Source organism: Oncorhynchus nerka, unplaced genomic scaffold (assembly GCF_034236695.1).
Source record: "Oncorhynchus nerka isolate Pitt River unplaced genomic scaffold, Oner_Uvic_2.0 unplaced_scaffold_1278, whole genome shotgun sequence".
Classification (NCBI taxonomy): domain Eukaryota; kingdom Metazoa; phylum Chordata; class Actinopteri; order Salmoniformes; family Salmonidae; genus Oncorhynchus; species Oncorhynchus nerka.
Genome location: NW_027040065.1, coordinates 102,430 through 120,374, shown reverse-complemented (window position 1 = coordinate 120,374; position 17,945 = coordinate 102,430). Strand labels below are relative to the sequence as shown.

The following is a 17,945-nucleotide window of genomic DNA, read 5'->3' as shown; positions in this document are numbered from 1 at the left end:
TGGTGGACTAGGGAGGAGGAGGGATGATGGTGGACTAGAGGAGGAGGGATGATGGTGGACTAGAGGATGAGGGATGGTGGTGGACTAGGGGAGGAGGAGGGATGGTGGTGGACTACAGGAGGAGGGATGGTGGTGGACTAGAGGAGGAGGGATGATGGTGGACTAGAGGAGGAGGGATGGTGGTGGACTAGAGGAGGAGGGATGATGGTGGACTAGAGAGGAGGGATGAGACTAGAGAGGAGGAGGGATGATGGTGGACTAGAGGGAGGAGGGATAGAGGAGGAGGGGTGGTGGACTAGAGGAGGAGGGATGATGGTGGACTAGAGGAGGAGGGATGATGGTGGACTAGAGGACGAGGGATGATGGTGGACTAGAGGAGGAGGGATGATGGTGGACTAGAGGAGGAGGGATGATGGTGGACTAGAGGATGAGGGATGATGGTGGACTAGAGGAGGAGGGATGATGGTGGACTAGAGGAGGGATGATGGTGGACTAGGGACGAGGGATGATGGTGGACTAGAGGACGAGGGATGATGGTAGAGGAGGAGGGATGATGGTGGACTAGAGGAGGAGGGATGATGGTGGACTAGAGGAGGGAGGGATGATGATGGTGGTGGACTAGAGGAGGAGGGATGATGGTGGACTAGAGGAGGATGATGGGGATGATGGTGGACTAGAGGAGGAGGGATGATGGTGGACTAGAGGATGAGGGATGGTGGTGGACTAGGAGGAGGTGGACCAGAGGATGGGATGGTGGTGGACTAGAGGAGGAGGGATGATGGTGGACTAGAGGAGGAGGGATGATGGTGGGAGGAGGGATGATGGTGGACTAGAGGAGGAGGGATGATGGTGGACTAGAGGAGGATGATGGGGTAGAGGAGGAGGATGACAGGGATAGAGGAGGGGGGTGGTGGACTAGAGGAGGTGGGGTGATGGTGGACTAGAGGGGAGGGATGGTGGTGGATGATGGTGGACTAGAGGAGGAGGGATGATGGTGGACTAGAGGACGAGGGATGATGGTGGACTACAGGAGGAGGGATGATGGTGGACTAGAGGAGGAGGGATGATGGTGGACTAGAGGATGAGGATGATGGTGGACTAGAGGAGGGGGATGATGGTGGACTAGAGGAGGAGGGATGATGGTGGACTAGAGGATGATGGTGGACTAGAGGACGAGGGATGGTGGACTAAAGGAGGATGGGGTGATGGTGGACTAGAGGAGGAGGATGATGGTGGACTAGAGATGGGTGAGACTGAGGGATGGTGGTGGACTAGAGGATGAGGGATGATGGTGGACTAGAGGAGGAGGGATGATGGTGGACTAGAGGATGTGGGATGGTGGTGGACTAGAGGAGGTGGGGTGGTGGTGGACTAGAGGAGGTGGGGGAATAGGGGAGGTGGAGTGGTGGTGGACTAGAGGAGGTGGGTGGTGGTGGACTAGAGGAGGTGGCGTGGTGGTGGACTAGAGGAGGTGGGTGGTGGTGGACTTAGGGGAGGTGGGGTGGTGCAGTCTCATGCTATGTGTGTGTCAGCTTGTTGTGCTTAATATTCTGAATCTATGTCAGTTTAGAACAAGGGTTGGAACCAGTTCAGAGAACAGAACTGACAACTGGAAAATATACATTTTTCAAGGAACAGGATCAGAACAAAAGTGATCTATACTGTTCTGGAACAGAACCATTATTTTAAAAGCATGGAACCGGTTAATAACATTATTTTATTTTCCATGCATTGTTTTTCAGTCCCACAAAAAGCGTAACAAAGTGCATATGCAAAGCCCTCACACTCTGTCACTAAGAAAAGTGTTCCAGTGTCCGCCTGACAGAAAAGTGTTCCAGTGTGCGCGTGTGTAGGCTACCTGCCCCTTCCCCTCTGAAGCATAGTCTAGTAGCCTACTGACGTTACAAGTCTGATTCAGAAATTAGGGAGAGAGATTTACAATCAGAGAAGAATGGATTAACCTTTTCAATGCTAATTAAGGATACTATAGTTTTCACATTGGATTTACTAACTACAAAAAGGTAAAAGGTGTTTTTAAGTTAATTCTCGTGCCGCTCTGCACATACCAGCTAGCTGGTCCAGCGTTAATACAACTTTCTGAAGTTCAAAGACATTCAAAGTTCCTTCATAAAAGCCGCTCTTCCGAAGGTATAATTCTGTGGGCCTAATTCAGATGATGCATGTCATAACAACAAGATGCCCACTGTTTCAGGCCAACCCTCCTCCACCCTCTCTCGCTCTCTCCCCACCCAGAAAATGTCAGTCTCATCCAACACCCTACATTCGTCTGTCCAATGCATGTAAACAGCTTGCCCGCTCCATAGCAAGCTGCTATATCCTCACTGATTGGTGAAGTAACTTAATGTCCAGCTAAATGTTTTTAAAAAAGTCAATTTCAGAGGTTAATAAAGGAACAGAAAGGAATTATATTAATCTTTGCTTTTTTGGGGGTTCGAACCGGTTCAGAACTTTTTTTTTACTGGTCGAAAAAAAAAAAGTATGGTTCTAGTCAGAACAAAACAATTGGAAAATAATTTTGGTTCCAACCCCTGGTAGAGAAAAAGCAAAATGATCCAAATGTGAAATGACAAGGATTCTTAACGCAACGTAACACACAGGGTGGTAGCAACATGATGGAACTAACAAAACACAACACAGGGAAGCACACGGTTGGTAAAGATGCACGTTTGGTTCCATGCAGAAGACATTTCATAGGAGCTGATTAGTAATTAAGAGTCTGTGCATCATTCATGACTAACCTTCAACCCATACGGAGGCTAACCTAGTTTAGCTTCAACATGCTAGTTAGATTACCAATACTATGTAGGCTAACCTAGCTTAGCTTAATTACCATGCTAGTTCGAATAACCTAGTTTAGCTTAATTACCATGCTAGTTCGAATATTACGCAGGCTAACCTAGCTTAGCGTCATCATCATACCAATTAGCAGGCAGTTTACGCCGCCTTCACCACTTACAGTACAGTACAGGTTAGGCATCGCCCGGCGTGCAAAACAAGCAGACCCATTGCTACTGAAGCAAATCTACTTTTATCACCTACATAATATATCATTAATATAGATTCAATATCAGCCAGCCATCATCAACTATATTATCCTATCCAATAAAAAGCCTCCGCTCAGTCTTGCTCAATCCCCATTGGTCAGCGTGGCCACGCATGCTCCGCCTCACGATGCAAAGGACACATCTGATTGGTTACCTGAGCCGATTTAGGAGCTCATTGGCTTCTAGTGGTTTACGCAAGAACCTGGGAGATCTGCGCACAACAGAGAGAGGAGTTCACACACACAGTTCTCAAACACATACAGATCTCACACACACTGAGTGTACTCATGGAGTACATCAGACATACTGGTGGGGAGCTTGTACTGTAGTGAGTCCTCTGTGGAACTCTGGGGGGAGGAAGGGAAAGGGGAGAGGGAAGGGGTGACATACAGAAGGAGATAGGGGGAGGGAAAGTGAAAGAAGGGGAGAGAGAAAGAGAAGGAGATAGAGGGGGAAGGAAAGCAAAAGAGAAAGTGAAAGAGAGAAAGGGAGAGAGAAAGCGAGAAGGAGAGAGAAAGTGAGAAGGAGAAGGAAAGCGAAGAGAAGGGGAGAGAGATTGAGGAGATACAGAGAGAAGGAGATAGAGGGATGGGGAGGGAAAGTGAAAGTGAAAAAGAGAGAGAGAAAGAGAGTTGTACCTGTTGGTATCTTTGAGTCCTAGATAAGCCTGAGTGATTGCACCAGAGTCCTTCATCTTATGGACATCCTCTGCATAGTGCACTGGCTCCGTCATCGTCTCCTGGAGAGAGGGATGACATGGAGGGGGATGAGAGAGAAAAAGGAAAATAACCACATTCACATGTAGAGAAGACACAACAGAGCATCAGGCAGAGAACAGAGAGAAGACACTATTATTCCACGTGACATATGGTGGTGTTACATGCAAATAAATCAGTGGCACGTGTGTATGTGTTTAAGCTAGTCATTCCCAGAGCATGCAGTCAGCAGAGTTCTAGTACCTTCTCATCCTTTAGGAAGGCATGGCAGGAGAGAGAAGAGAGGAGAGAGGAGAGAGAAGAGAGGAGAGAGAAGGTGAGAAGAGACTGGAGTGTTTGAAGCATTGATAGTGCAGTGGACAGACATGAAAAGGTTTCACGTGTGTGTATATATGTGTATATATCTATATCTGCGAGACTGTGCATATATGCGTGTCTGTGCATGGGTCAGTGTGCATGTGTGTGTTTGCACATGTCCGTGTGTGTGTATGTGTGTGTGTGTGGGTCCCTCCATGTATCCTACCTTGTGCTGCATGGCCTCCTTCTGTGAGACCAGTTGAGATCGTAGAATCAGCACCTCCTCTTTCCGCACCTCCAGCTCCTCGCACGAGGAGTTCAGTTGGTCCATGAGAACTTTGTAGGGTGGACTTCCTGGTGCCCCTGCCCCAGCGCCTGCATTACCCAGCAGGCTCTGCCTCATGGCGGTCAGGTCGTGCTTCAACTTCTTGTTCTCGGAATCCAGCTCCTGGCGCTGTGGATTAAAGATGGATGCCGGCGCCGGCAGGCAGTGTTAATACACACCCATAGAGACGGCAATGTCAATGCTAAAATGGGTTATATCCATCTAGAGATCTCTAACCATCTATGTATACAACACACTCACCCAGACAAATCCAGTCCCAAATCAACCCCTAGCCCCGTGATGGGCAACTGGCGGCCCCCCGGGGCCCTTGAGCCACGAGCTGTTGCCCACCTAAGTCCTATCCCCTACCCACTACCGTAGATATGAGTAGATTGGATATCTATACAATACCTTGAGAGACTCGTACTCCAGTTCTGCTCCACGTGATTTCTTATGCTCCTCATCATCCTGACAGACAGAGAGGTCCGACAGTAAAGTAAGTAAGACTGTGGTTGTAATACAGTAATACAGCATAGTATTGTATTAATATTGTGTAGTACTGTGGCTGTACCCTGACTCTAGCCCGCTGGAACTGCTCCTCCTTGTTTTCTAGCTCGTTGCGGAGAGAGGATTTCTCCTGCTCCAGCTCGGTTACGCGCTTCTGCAGCTTCAGAGTCAGAGACGTGTCCATGCCCCGGGTCACATCCTGTCACAACAGGAAGTGATGTCAGAGACAGAAATGACACTGACAGGCGGAGCTTTGGGGCATCGTCATGGGCATTAAAGACATTAGCTGTCAATACTAAAACATTACAGAAAGTGTTTCACTGAATGACGACCAATTCTGCAGGGGTGTAGTTGTAATAACTGTTAAAATAACTACAGAACAGGTTGAAGCAACATACAAGTTTTTTGTAACATTTTCTAATGGTGAGAGGAAGTTTCTGTCTAAGTCCCGTCCCACTCACTTCTCCATGTCGGGAACTTTCTTCTGATTCGGCGAACTCTGAGTTGTAGGTGCACTCTGATCCGTTGCTGCTGTGGGTGGAGTCTGTTCTCCTGTGGCCGGGCTTGGGCACGCTCTGGAGAAAGGAGGGGCAAGGGGACTTTAGTGTGTGTTTGTGGTGTAGTGCAGTGTGTTTGTTTGATGTGTGTGCATTTAGTATGGTGGGGCAGTGTGGCGTGTGTGTAAGTGTGTGTGGTCTGGTTCGGTCCAGTGTTTATGAGTGTGTGTAGTCTGGTTCGGTCCAGTGTTTGTGAGTGTGTGTGGTCTGGTTCGGTCCAGTGTTTGTGAGTGTGTGTGGTCTGGTTCGGTCCAGTGTTTGTGAAGTGTGTGTAGTCTGGTTCGGTCCAGTGTTTGTGAGTGTGTGTGGTCTGGTTCGGTCCAGTGTTTGTGAGTGTGTGTGGTATGGGTTCGGTCCAGTGTTTGTGAGTGTGTGTGGTCTGGTTCGGTCCAGTGTTTGTGAGTGTGTGTGGTCTGGTGGTCGGTCCAGTGTTTGTGAGTGTGTGTGGTCTGGTTCGGTCCAGTGTTTGTGAGTGTGTGTGGTCTGGTTCGGTCCAGTGTTTGTGAGTGTGTGTGGTCTGGTTCGGTCCAGTGTTTTGTGAGTGTGTGTGGTCTGGTTCGGTCCAGTGTTTGTGAGTGTGGGTGGTCTGGTTCGGTCCAGTGTTTGTGAGTGTGTGTGGTCTGGTTCGGTCCAGTGTTTGTGAGTGTGTGTGGTCTGGTTCGGTCCAGTGTTTGTGAGTGTGGGTGGTCTGGTTCGGTCCAGTGTTTGTGAGTGTGTGTGGTCTGGTTCGGTCCAGTGTTTGTGAGTGTGGGTGGTCTGGTTCAGTCCAGTGTTTGTGAGTGTGTGTGGTCTGGTTCGGTCCAGTGTTTGTGAGTGTGTGTGGTGTTTTGGTCCATGTTTGTTCGGTCACAGTGATTTTTCCTTGAGTGTGTGGTCTGTTCCTCAGTCCAGTGTTTGTTGAGGTTGTGGTATGAGTTCGGTCCAGTGTTCCAACTGTGAGTCTGTGTGTGTGAGTATTTTTCGGTCCAGTGTTTGTGAGGAGGTGTGAGGTATGGGGAGGAGAGAGCACAGTGTTTGAAGAGGTGGAGGAGATGGAGAGGAGTCCAGTGTTTGTGATTGTGTGTGGTATGGGGAGGAGAGTCCAGTGTTTGTGGAGTGTGTGTGATCTGAGAGAGCACAGAGAGAAGGTCCAGTGTTTGTGGGAGTGGTCTGGTTCAGAGCACAGTGTTTGTGAGTGTGTGTGGGGAGGTGGAGGAGATCCAATGTTTGTGAGTGTGAAAATGTTGACATGGGAAGAGTTAGCCTCCTACCACAGAGAGGGGGAGTGATTTCTTCCTTGAAGGAAAGGGGAGGTGGAGGAGATTCCTCCAGTCTCAGGTGTTCTGTTAGGAGGTTCTGAGATGGGGAGACCTCTCCTCAGAGAGTTCAGATCGAGGTCCAACTGCTGAGTCTCCTCCGCTAATGCAGGGAAGGTGGAGGGAGATTTTCTCTGAAAGGGGAGGAGGTGGAGGAGATGGGGAGGAGAGAGCACAGAGAAGAGAAGAAGGGAAAGGGGGAGAAGGAGATGGGGAGGAGAGAGCACAGAGAGAAGAAGGGAAAGGGGGAGGTGGAGGAGATGGGGAGAGAGAGCACAGAGAGAAGAAGGGAAAGGGGGAGGTGGAGGAGATGGGGAGGAGAGAGCACAGAGAGAAGAAGGGAAAGGGGGAGGTGGAGGAGATGGGGAGGAGAGAGCACAGAGAGAAGAAGGGAAAGGGGAGGTGGAGGAGATGGGGAGGAGAGAGCACAGAGAGAAGAAGGGAAAGGGGGAGGTGGATGGGGAGGAGAGCACAGAGAGAAGAAGGGAAAGGGGAGGTGGAGGAGATGGGGAGGAGAGAACACAGAGAGAAGAAGGGAAAAGGGGAGGTGGAGGAGATGGGGAGGAGAGAGAGCACAGAGAGAAGAAGGGAAAGGGGAGGGGAGGAGATGGGGAGGAGAGAACACAGAGAGAAGAAGGGAAAGGGGGGGGAGGTGGAGGAGGAGATGGGGAGGAGAGAAGCACAGATGGGGAGAGAAGAAGGGAAAGGGGGAGGTGGAGGAGATGGGGAGGGAGAGAACACAGAGAGAAGAAGGGAAAAGGGGAGGTGGAGGAGATGGAGGAGGGGAGGGAGAGCACAGAGAGAAGAAGGGAAAGGGGAGGTGGAGGAGATGGGGAGGAGAGAGCACAGAGAGAAGAAGGGAAAGGGGGAGGAGATGGGGAGGAGAGAACACAGAGAGAAGAAGGGAAAGGGGGAGGGGAGGAGATGGGGAGGAGAGAGCACAGAGAGAAGAAGGGAAAGGGGGGGAGGAGATGGGGAGGAAGAAGGGAAAGGGCAGGTGGAGAGAGAAGAAGGGAAAGGGGGTGGAGGAGATGGGGAGGAGAGAACACAGAGAGAAGAAGGGAAGGGGAGGGGGAGGAGATGGAGGGAGGGGAGGAGAGAGCACAGAGAGAAGAAGGGAAAGGGGGAGGAGATGGGGAGGAGAGAACACAGAGAGAAGAAGGGAAAGGGAGGGGAGGAGATGGGGAGGAGAGAGCACAGAGAGAAGAAGGGAAAGGGGGAGGAGATGGGGAGGAGAGAGCACAGAGAGAAGAAGGGAAAGGGGGAGGTGGAGGAGATGGGGAGGAGAGAGCACAGAGAGAAGAAGGGAAAGGGGGAGGTGGAGGAGATGGGGAGGAGAGAACACAGAGAGAAGAAGGGAAAGGGGGAGGTGGAGGAGATGGGGAGGAGAGAGCACAGAGAGAAGAAGAAAAGGGGGAAAGGGGAGGAGATGGGGAGGAGAGAAGGTGGAGAGATGGGGAAGAAGCACAGGAAAGGGGGGAGGTGGAGGAGATGGGGAGGAGAGAGCACAGAGAGAGAAGAAGGGAAAGGGGAGGAGATGGGGAGGAGAGCACAGAGAGAGAAGAAGGGAAGGGGGAAAGGGAGGAGGTGGAGGAGATGGGGAGGAGAGAACACAGAGAGAAGAAGGGAAAGGGGGAGGAGAGGAGATGGGGAGGAGAGAACACAGAGAGAAGAAGGGAAAGGGGGAGGTGGAGGAGATGGGGAGGAGAGAGCACAGAGAGAAGAAGGGAAAGGGGAGGAGAGGGGATGGGGAGGAGAGAACACAGAGAGAAAGAAGGGAGAAGGGGGAGGTGGAGGAGATGGGGAGGAGAGAGCACAGAGAGAAGAAGGGAAAGGGGGAGGTGGAGGAGATGGGGAGGAGAGAACACAGAGAGAGAAGAAGGGAAAGAGAACACAGAGAGAAGGGAGGTGAGGAGAGGATGGGGGAGGAGAGAGAACACAGAGAGAAGAAGGGAAAGGGGAGGTGGAGGAGATGGGGAGGAGAGAGCACAGAGAGAAGAAGGGAAAGGGGGGAGGAGATGGGGAGGAGAGAACACAGAGAGAAGAAGGGAAAGGGGGAGGAGATGGGGAGGAGAGAACACAGAGAGAAGAAGGGAAAGGGGGGGGAGGAGATGGGGAGGAGAGAGCACAGAGAGAAGAAGGGAAGGGAGGGGGAGGAGATGGGGAGGAGAGAACACAGAGAGAGAAGAAAAGGGGAGGGGGAGGAGATGGGGAGGAGAGAACACAGAGAGAAGAAGGGAAAGGGGGAGGAGAGGAGATGGGGAGGAGAACACAGAGAGAAGAAGGGAAAGGGGGAGGAGATGGGGAGGAGAGAGCACAGAGAGAAGAAGGGAAAGGGGAGGGGAGGAGATGGGGAGAGAGAGAGCACAGAGAGAAGAAGGGAAAAAGAGGGGAGGAGATGGGGAGGAGAGAACACAGAGAGAAGAAGGGAAAGGGGGGGGAGGTGGAGGAGATGGGGAGGAGAGAGCACAGAGAGAAGAAGGGAAAGGGGGAGGTGGAGGAGATGGGGAGGAGAGAGCACAGAGAGAAGAAGGGAAAGGGGGAGGTGGAGGAGATGGGGAGGAGAGAACACAGAGAGAAGAAGGGAAAGGGGGAGGTGGAGGAGATGGGGAGGAGAGAGCACAGAGAGAAGAAGGGGAAAGGGGGAGGAGATGGGGAGGGAGAGAACACAGACAGAGAGAAGGGAAAGGGGGAGGTGGAGGAGATGGGGAGGAGAGAACACAAAAGAGAAAGAGGTAGAGAAGGGAAAGGGGGAGGTGGAGGAGATGGGGAGGAGAGAACACAGAGAGAAGAAGGGAAAGGGGGAGGTGGAGGAGATGGGGAGGAGAGAGCACAGAGAGAAGAAGGGAAAGGGGAGGTGGAGGAGATGGGGAGGAGAGAACACAGAGAGAAGAAGGGAAAGAGGGGAACACAGAGAAGAGGGAGATGGGGAGGAGGAGAGAACACAGAGAGAAGAAGGGAAAGGGGGAGGTGGAGGAGATGGGGAGGGAGAGAGCACAGAGAGAAGAAGGGAAAGGGGGAGGGGAGAGTGGAGGAGATGGGGATGGGAGGAGAGCACAGAGAGAGAAAGAAGGGAAAGAACACAGAGAGGAGGGAAAGGGGGATGGGGAGATGGGGAGGAGAACACAGAGAGAAGAAGGGAAAGGGGAGGAGATGGGGAGGAGAGAACACAGAGAGAAGAAGGGAAAGGGGGGGGAGGAGATGGGGAGGAGAGAACACAGAGAGAAGAAGGGAAAGGGGGGAGGAGATGGGGAGGAGAGAACACAGAGAGAAGAAGGGAAAGGGGGAGGTGGAGGAGATGGGGAGGAGAGAGAGAGCACAGAGAGAAGAAGGGAAAGGGGGAGGTGGAGGAGATGGGGAGGAGAGAACACAGAGAGAAGAAGGGAAAGGGGGGAGGTGGAGGAGATGGGGAGGAGAGAGCACAGAGAGAAGAAGGGAAAGGGGGAGGTGGAGGAGATGGGGAGGAGAGAACACAGAGAGAAGAAGGGAAAGGGGAGGTAGAGGAGATGGGGAGGAGAGAACACAGAGAGAAGAAGGAAAAGGGGAGGTGGAGGAGATGGGGAGATGGGGAGGAGAGAACACAGAGAGAAGAAGGGAAAGGGGGAGGTGGAGGAGATGGGGAGGAGAGAACACAGAGAGAAGAAGGGAAAAGGGGAGGTGGAGGAGAGAGCACAGAGAGAAGAAGGAAAGGGGAGGTGGAGGAGATAACACAGAGAGAAGAAGGGAAAGGGGGGGAGGTGGAGGAGATAACACAGAGAGAAGAAGGGAAAGGGGAGGTGGAGGAGATGGGGAGGAGAGAACACAGAGAGAAGAAGGGAAAGGGGGAGGTGGAGGAGATGGGGAGGAGAGAACACAGAGAGAAGAAGGGAAAGGGGGAGGGGGAGGAGATGGGGAGGAGAGAACACAGAGAGAAGAAGGGAAAGGGGGAGGTAGAGGAGAAAGAAGACAAGTTCAGCACGTGTGGGGAGCGTATCATCAATTCTCTGTATGGAACTTCAACAATGAGTGTGATTGGTCTAAATGTATTTACACGGAATGTGATTGGTCTAAATATAGTAACAGTGAACATGATTGGTCTAAAGCTAGTGAATGGTTGGTACCTGTCATCTGCTGGCTCTGTTCCTTGATCATTCGGTTCAGGTCGTCTTTCTCGGTCTTCAGCAGACCATTCTGCTGCTTCAGCTCTGCTACCATCTTCACACACAGGAGAAAATACTTCAATCAAGTCTACCACAGCCTATTGGTCCAGTAATCCATCAATCATTTGAGAACACTAGCAGATCTGGGTCAAATAGTTTCAAATACTTAAAGGTGCACTTGATTTGCTGGACCAGTGTGCAGAGTTGGGGGCGTTTCAGAACATTTCCATTGGTCCCAGTGTACAGGGTGAAACAAATCAAGTGCATCTTAAGTATTTGACAGGTGTTCTGTATCTGACTCAGGTCTGGACTGCAAGGACATTGGGGTTTAGTTGATTTCACTGGGCTTCTGGAGGACTGCTCTACTGTACTGCACAGCTAGCACTAGTCTACCTGCTATTAACTACACAACCACATGAGTCTACCTGTCTCACCTAAACACCCACAGTACACTAGCCTTCCTGTCTCACCTACACAACCACACTACACTAGCCTACCTGTATCACCTACACACCCATACCTCAGTCGTGGCCAAAAGTTTTGAGAATGACACAAATATTAATTTTCACAAAGTCTGCTGCCTCAGTTTGTATGATGCAATTTGCATATTCTCCAGAATGTTATGAATAGTGATCAGATGAATTGCAATGTCCCTCTTTGCCATGCAAATGAACTGAATCCCCCCCAAAACATTTCCACTGGATTTCAGTCCTGCCACAAAAGGACCAGCTGACATCATGTCAGTGATTCTCTCGTTAACACAGGTGTGAGTATTGACGAGGACAAGGCTAGAGCTCTCTCTGTCATGCTGATTGAGTTCGAATAACAGACTGGAAGCTTCAAAAGGAGGGTGGTGCTTGGAATCATTGTTCTTCCTCTGTCAACCATGGTTACTTGCAAGGAAACACGTGCCGTCATCATTGCTTTGCACAAAAAGGGCTTCACAGGCAAGGATATTGCTGCCAGTAAGATTGCACCTAAATCAACCATTTATCAGATCATCAAGAACTTCAAGGAGAGCTGTTTAATTATTGTGAAGAAGGCTTCAGGGCGCCCAAGAAAGTCCAGCAAGAGACAGGACCGTCTCCTAAAGTTGATTCAGCTGCGGGATCAGGGCACCACCAGTACAGAGCTTGCTCAAGAATGGCAGCAGGCAGGTGTGAGTGCATCTGCATGCACAGTGAGGCAAAGACTTTTAGAGGACGGCCTGGTATCAAGAAGGGCAGCAAATAAGCCACTTCTCTCCAGGAAACACATCAGGGACAGACTGATATTCTGCAAAAGGTACAGGGATTGGACTGCTGAGGACTGGGGTAAAGTCATTTTCCCTTTCCGATTGTTTGAGGCCTGTCTCACCTACACACCTACTACAATAGCCTACCTGTCTCACCTACACCACACTAGCCTACCTGGTTCATCTACACACCCACACTACACTAGCCTACCTGTCTCACCTACACTACACTAGTCTACCTGTCTCACCTAGTAACCCAAGGTACACTAGCCTACCTGTCTCAACACCCACTAGTATAGCTCTCAACCTACAACACTAGTCTACCTGTCTCACCTGAACACCCACACTACACTAGTCTACCAGGTCTCACCTGAAAATAACAATAGTGTTCTTACACTGAGCCTGCCTGTCTAAATACAAGCCTAAATTCTCACCTAAAAACACTAGCCTACCTGTCTCACCTACACTACACTAGTCTACCTGTCTCACCTACACACCCACACTACACTAGCCTACCTGTCTCACCTACACTACACTACACTAGGCTACCGGTCTCACCTGCACCAAGGCAATGGCCTCCCAGCCCGCCATGTGCCCAGTCTGCAGTAGATTCCCCTGGGTCCTAAACCATTGAACCACGACACACATTACACATTCTTATACAAACGTGTCACGCCACTATGGGAACGATGTATGAAAGGGAGCCATTTATCTGAAATATATCTGAGAAGTGATTGGAGGAGACAAGATGAAGAGATGACTAGAGTGAGCCCTTTTCTATCCCACCACCCTCCTCATCCCTCACCTTTTCCATCTCATCCCTGTACTTGGTAGCCCAGTCCTCAATGGTCTTCTTCTCTTTCTGGGTGGTGGTCAGCTCCTTCCTCAGCCTCTCCAGCTGCTCCAGAAGGGAAGTGACACGGTTGGCATTGTTCTTGGCTTCCTCTTCTATCCCCTTCAGCTTAGACACCTCTACCTTCAGCTTCTCACTCTCCACCGCATGGGACGTCTCCAGACAGTTCAGCCGCTCGCTAGTCACACGGTTGTCTTTAGCCTGGGAGAGAGAGAGATCATGTTAATGTAATGTGTGAAGATGCATGTTCTATTCGAGCAGCCACTCTTGGAGGAGAGAGTTTGTTATCCAGCAGCACAAAGATCCAAAATGGCCACCTGGTTTGTACAGAGCCCCACCTGTTCGTCTAACTTCCTCTGCAGCTGCATGATCTTATTCTCCATGCCAACGTTAAGTTTCTTGAAATGTTCAACGGAGCGGGCCTCGATTTTCAGCTTCTTCAGCTCTTTCTTGGCCTTCATCCTCCTGATGCAGCATTGCAGATAGACGATGGCTCGCAGGGAGCGCTTGTACCGCTGTCTGGCCAGCCAGCCACGCACGTGTTTCTGGATGAACACAGCTTTGTGGTTACGCAGCAACTGTGGAGAGAGAGGGAGAAAGAAAGAGTTAGTTCCTGTGAATGTAATGTGAGAATTCTGGTGTTTCTGAGCTCTTATTGGTCTCCTGGGCTTCATCTTGCTGTTAATCCACAACAACAGGAGATCTCTCTAGTGTCTACTCTTCTACCTAATATAACAGACAAGTGATGTCAGAGACACACAGAGAGAGAGAGAGAGACAGAGAGAGAGGCAGAGAGAGAGAGAGAGAGAGGCAGAGAGAGAGACAAACAGATGCACAGACAAACAGATATCCTGGCAGGGTCATGTTAAAGAGGTCAGCTGTGTGTGTCAGTCAGTGGGACAGTCCCTAACTACTGCCATGTCACCTGACCCTAACATGGCCCAAGTGACCAAAGAGACACCAGCCTAGTTCTCTCCCTAACTCCCAGTAACCAGAGAGACACCAGCCTAGTTCTCTCCCTAACTCCCAGTAACCAGAGAGACACCAGCCTAGTTCTCTCCCTAACTCCCAGTAACCAGAGAGACACCAGTCTAGTTCTCCCTAACTTCCAGTAACCAGAGAGACACCAGCCTAGTTCTCTACCTAACTCCCAGTAACCAGAGACACCAGCCTAGTTCTCTCCCTAACACCCAGTAACCAGAGAGACACCAGCCTAGTTTTCTCCCTAATTCCCTGGGAGTGGTCCAGGTATGAGGGTGACCCAAGTCCATCCAACATTGAACTGGGGTTATTTATAAACCACACTGCTAACAGACATGCAGAACAGCTGTGCTATTAGCTGGCAGTGCTAGGTGTGTGTGTTGGTTCTTCTATCCTAATCTCCACAAATGTCCCCCCACAAAGAGAGTAAAACAAGAAACATGTAGTGTGTGTGTATATACTGTATGCATCTCTCACCCTTGGTATTTCTGTCGGGCCATGTACGCTCTGAGGATAGTCTGCATGACCAGAGCAGCAGCCTGCTTCTGTAGGTACACTTTCCTCTGGACACACATCCTCTGGAACTTCTGGATAGTGATGGCTGCCAGGGTCTGACGCATGTACTTAACCAGACTGGGGGAGGGAGAGAGGCAGGGGAGGGAGAGAGGCAGGGGAGAGAGAGAGGGGAGGGGGCAAGAGAGTGAGAGGGGGACAGAGGAGGCAGGAGAGATAGAGGGGAGGGAGAGAGGCAGGGGGGAGAGCGAGATAGAGGGGAGGCAGGAGAGAATGAGAGAAGTGGGACAGAGGAGGCAGGAGAGATAGAGAGGGGGGGGGGAGAGGCAGGAGAGAGAGAGGGGGACAGAGGAGGCAGGAAAGAGTGAGAGAAGGCAGGGGACAGAGGAGGCAGGAGAGAGAGAGGGGAGAGGAGAGAGGCAGAGGAGGCATGAGAGAGAGAGGGGGACAGAGGAGGCAGGAGGCAGAGATAGAGAGGGGGGAGGGAGAGAGGCAGGGAGAGAGAGAGGGGAGGCAGGAGAGAGTGAGAGAGAGGGGGACAGAGGAGGCAGGAGAGAGAGAGGGGGGAGGCAGGAGAGAGGCAGGGGAGAGAGAGGGGGGAGGCAGGAGAGAGTGAGAGAGGGGGACAGAGGAGGCAGGAGAGATAGAGAGGGGAGGCAGGAGAGCGAGAGAGGAGTGGAACAGAGGAGACAGAGGAGGTAGGGGAGAGACAGAGTGTATAGTCAGGGTAATTGGTGAAAAATGCTGTTGAATTACTATAATTTACCCACCAATAACTTCCAACTGATCCGATTAACAAATCAATCAAATCACAAATAGATATTTATAAAAATGTTCCCACTTCCTACAATACATCAGACAATTCTGATTGGCTCCTTTTCAGGAAGTCATACAGTCTAAACTACTTTTATCTGCATGGTGATTGTCCAGAGGGTGCTGAGTGACAGGTGTGTGCTCCACTGACCAGCGGGCCTGGTGTCCGCGGGTGTATCTCTGGATGGTGATGGCAGCATGCTTCTTTCGGAGGTACTTCTTGCGTACCAGCCAGCAGCGGATGGTCTTCTGGATACGGACGCACGCCTTCCTCAGCTTATCAGCCCTCAGCTTCTCAAGGTAGGCAACCTGACCAGCCCTGAAGAAGATCTTAGTCTTACCAAACTGGTACTTGTCCTGGTCCTGGAGAGACAGAGAGAAACATCATGTTGTAGGGGATCCGTTTGAGCAAGGTGAGGTCCAGAATTGCTCATTTTGACCACATAAATCAGGGATGGGCAACTCCAGTCGGGGTCCTGATTGGTGTCACACTTTTGCCCCAGCTACCAAACCTGTCTCATCATGCAATTAGTTTAATCAGCTGGGTGTGTTAGGGATGGGGAGAATGTGTCTCACCCCTCCGGCCCCCGAGGACTGGAGTTGACCATCTCTGACATAAATAGTTGGGACGGAAAGTGATGTGTAGACCTTTGATTATGCACAGTCTGATTGCAATGTAGTTGATCTCAAACAGGCCTGACCTCTAACCCCTGACCACTCATACCTGCACCAGTTTCTCCAGGACGTTCCTACAGGTCAGCCTCCTGTCCGACAGGACGTCTTTCTGCTTCATCAGAACCCGGTAACGACTGAAGAACTCCTGGTAGGTCCATCTGGATGGGAAGCCTGCGGCTGAGATGCGGATGGTCTCCAGAACACCACAGGCTCTGAGCTGCTGCACCGCTCGCTTAGGGTCAAACCTAAAGACAACATTCACCTAACGTTAGGGTCAGACCCAAGCACAACATTCAGCTCAACCTAAAGACAATGTACATCTAACATTAGGGTCAAACTTAAAAGACAACATTCCACTAATGTTAGAGTCAAACCTAAAGACAACATTCACATAGTTAATCCAACCATACCAGCCAAACCTGGAGAGAACCATTCAGCCTCATGACATCACAATTCCATTCACCTAACATCATCTTGCCAAGTCAGATGGTACTATGGCAACTTAACCATAGAGAAGCATGCAGATACTTACGTGAAGGGGAACTTGAGGTCGTTGGGCTTGATGCAGCGAACATAGTGAGGAGTGGTCGCATTCAGAGTCTCCATCAACATAGCCAGAGAGTTCCGGAACTACAGGAGGAGAGGAGAGAGGGAGAAGAGAGGACAGAGCCAGAGAGGGAGGAGAGAGGACAGAGACAGAGGAGAGAGGACAGAGACAGAGGAGAGAGGGAGGAGAGAGGACAGAGCCAGAGGAGAGAGGGAGGAGAGAGGACAGAGCCAGAGGAGAGAGGGAGGAGAGAGGACAGAGCCAGAGGAGAGGGAGAAGAGAGGACAGAGCCAGAGGAGAGAGGACAGAGAGATGAGAGAGGGAGAAGAGAGGACAGAGACAGAGGAGAGAGGGAGAAGAGAGGACAGAGACAGAGGAGAGAGGGAGAAGAGAGGACAGAGCCAGAGGAGAGGGGGAGAAGAGAGGACAGAGAGAGGAGAGAGGGAGAAGAGAGGACAGAGACAGATGAGAGAGGGAGAAGAGAGGACAGAGACAGATGAGAGAGGGAGAAGAGAGGACAGAGACAGAGGAGAGAGGACAGAGACAGAGGAGAGAGGGAGAAGAGAGGACAGAGGACAGAGACAGAGGAGAGAGGGAGAAGAGAGGACAGAGACAGAGGAGAGGGGGAGAAGAGAGGACAGAGACAGAGGAGAGAGGACAGAGAGAGGAGAGAGGGAGAGGAGAGAGGGAGAAGAGAGGACAGACAGAGGAGAAATAGTAAAGAGAGGAGATTATTCAAGTCCTTCACTTTTACATTTCAGCTGTTCTGACTCTGGTTGGCAAGTCCCAACCCTGTTCTGAGTGTCCGTAGGTGTGTGTGTCTATGATCAGTCTACCTGGCAGCCAACAGTCTTCTTGTGCTCCTTGCTGCTTGCTCCAGATCTGACCTCTTTTGGTTTGACGCTGAGTCGTGTTCGACCTCCTGGAGCGGTCCCTGTTGGACTGGTCACTTTCTCCTCATCCTGAAACAGCTCCACTAGCAGGTCCAACTACACACACACATTATTGCAAATAAAACACTGTTCTTAATTGACACACACATATATATACAATGGGGCAAAAAAGTATTTAGTCAGCCACCAATTGTGCAAGTTCTCCCACTTAAAAAGATGAGAGGCCAGAAGATCACATTGTAGGATTTTTAATTAATTTATTTGCAAATTATGGTGGAAAATAAGTATTTGGTCTATAACAAAAGTTTATCTCAATACTTTGTTATATACCCTTTGTTGGCAATGACAGAGGTCAAACGTTTTCTGTAAGTCTTCACAAGGTTTTCACACACTGTTGCTGATATTTTGGCCCATTCCTCCATGCAGATCTCCTCTAGAACAGTAATGTTTTGGGGCTGTTGCTGGGCAACATGGACTTTCAACTCCCTCCAAAGATTTTCTATGGGGTTGAGATCTGGAGACTGGCTAGGCCACT

The 17,945-nt window shown here is 50.7% G+C and overlaps 1 protein-coding gene across 1 annotated transcript in view; it reads right to left on the bottom strand.

Moving 5' to 3' along the window:
• Window positions 1-17,945, bottom strand: part of LOC115126498 (unconventional myosin-Va-like) — a 65,829-nt gene that overhangs the window by 19,428 nt on the left and 28,456 nt on the right. Inside the window, 16 exon segments of the mRNA XM_065015779.1 lie at window positions 3,220-3,276; window positions 3,704-3,804; window positions 4,305-4,532; window positions 4,815-4,871; window positions 4,975-5,109; window positions 5,372-5,493; window positions 6,730-6,826; window positions 6,828-6,874; window positions 10,851-10,956; window positions 12,941-13,189; window positions 13,327-13,566; window positions 14,431-14,602; window positions 15,447-15,658; window positions 16,020-16,215; window positions 16,503-16,600; window positions 17,354-17,506. Of these exon segments, the coding sequence (XP_064871851.1) occupies window positions 3,220-3,276; window positions 3,704-3,804; window positions 4,305-4,532; window positions 4,815-4,871; window positions 4,975-5,109; window positions 5,372-5,493; window positions 6,730-6,826; window positions 6,828-6,874; window positions 10,851-10,956; window positions 12,941-13,189; window positions 13,327-13,566; window positions 14,431-14,602; window positions 15,447-15,658; window positions 16,020-16,215; window positions 16,503-16,600; window positions 17,354-17,506 (2,270 nt within the window).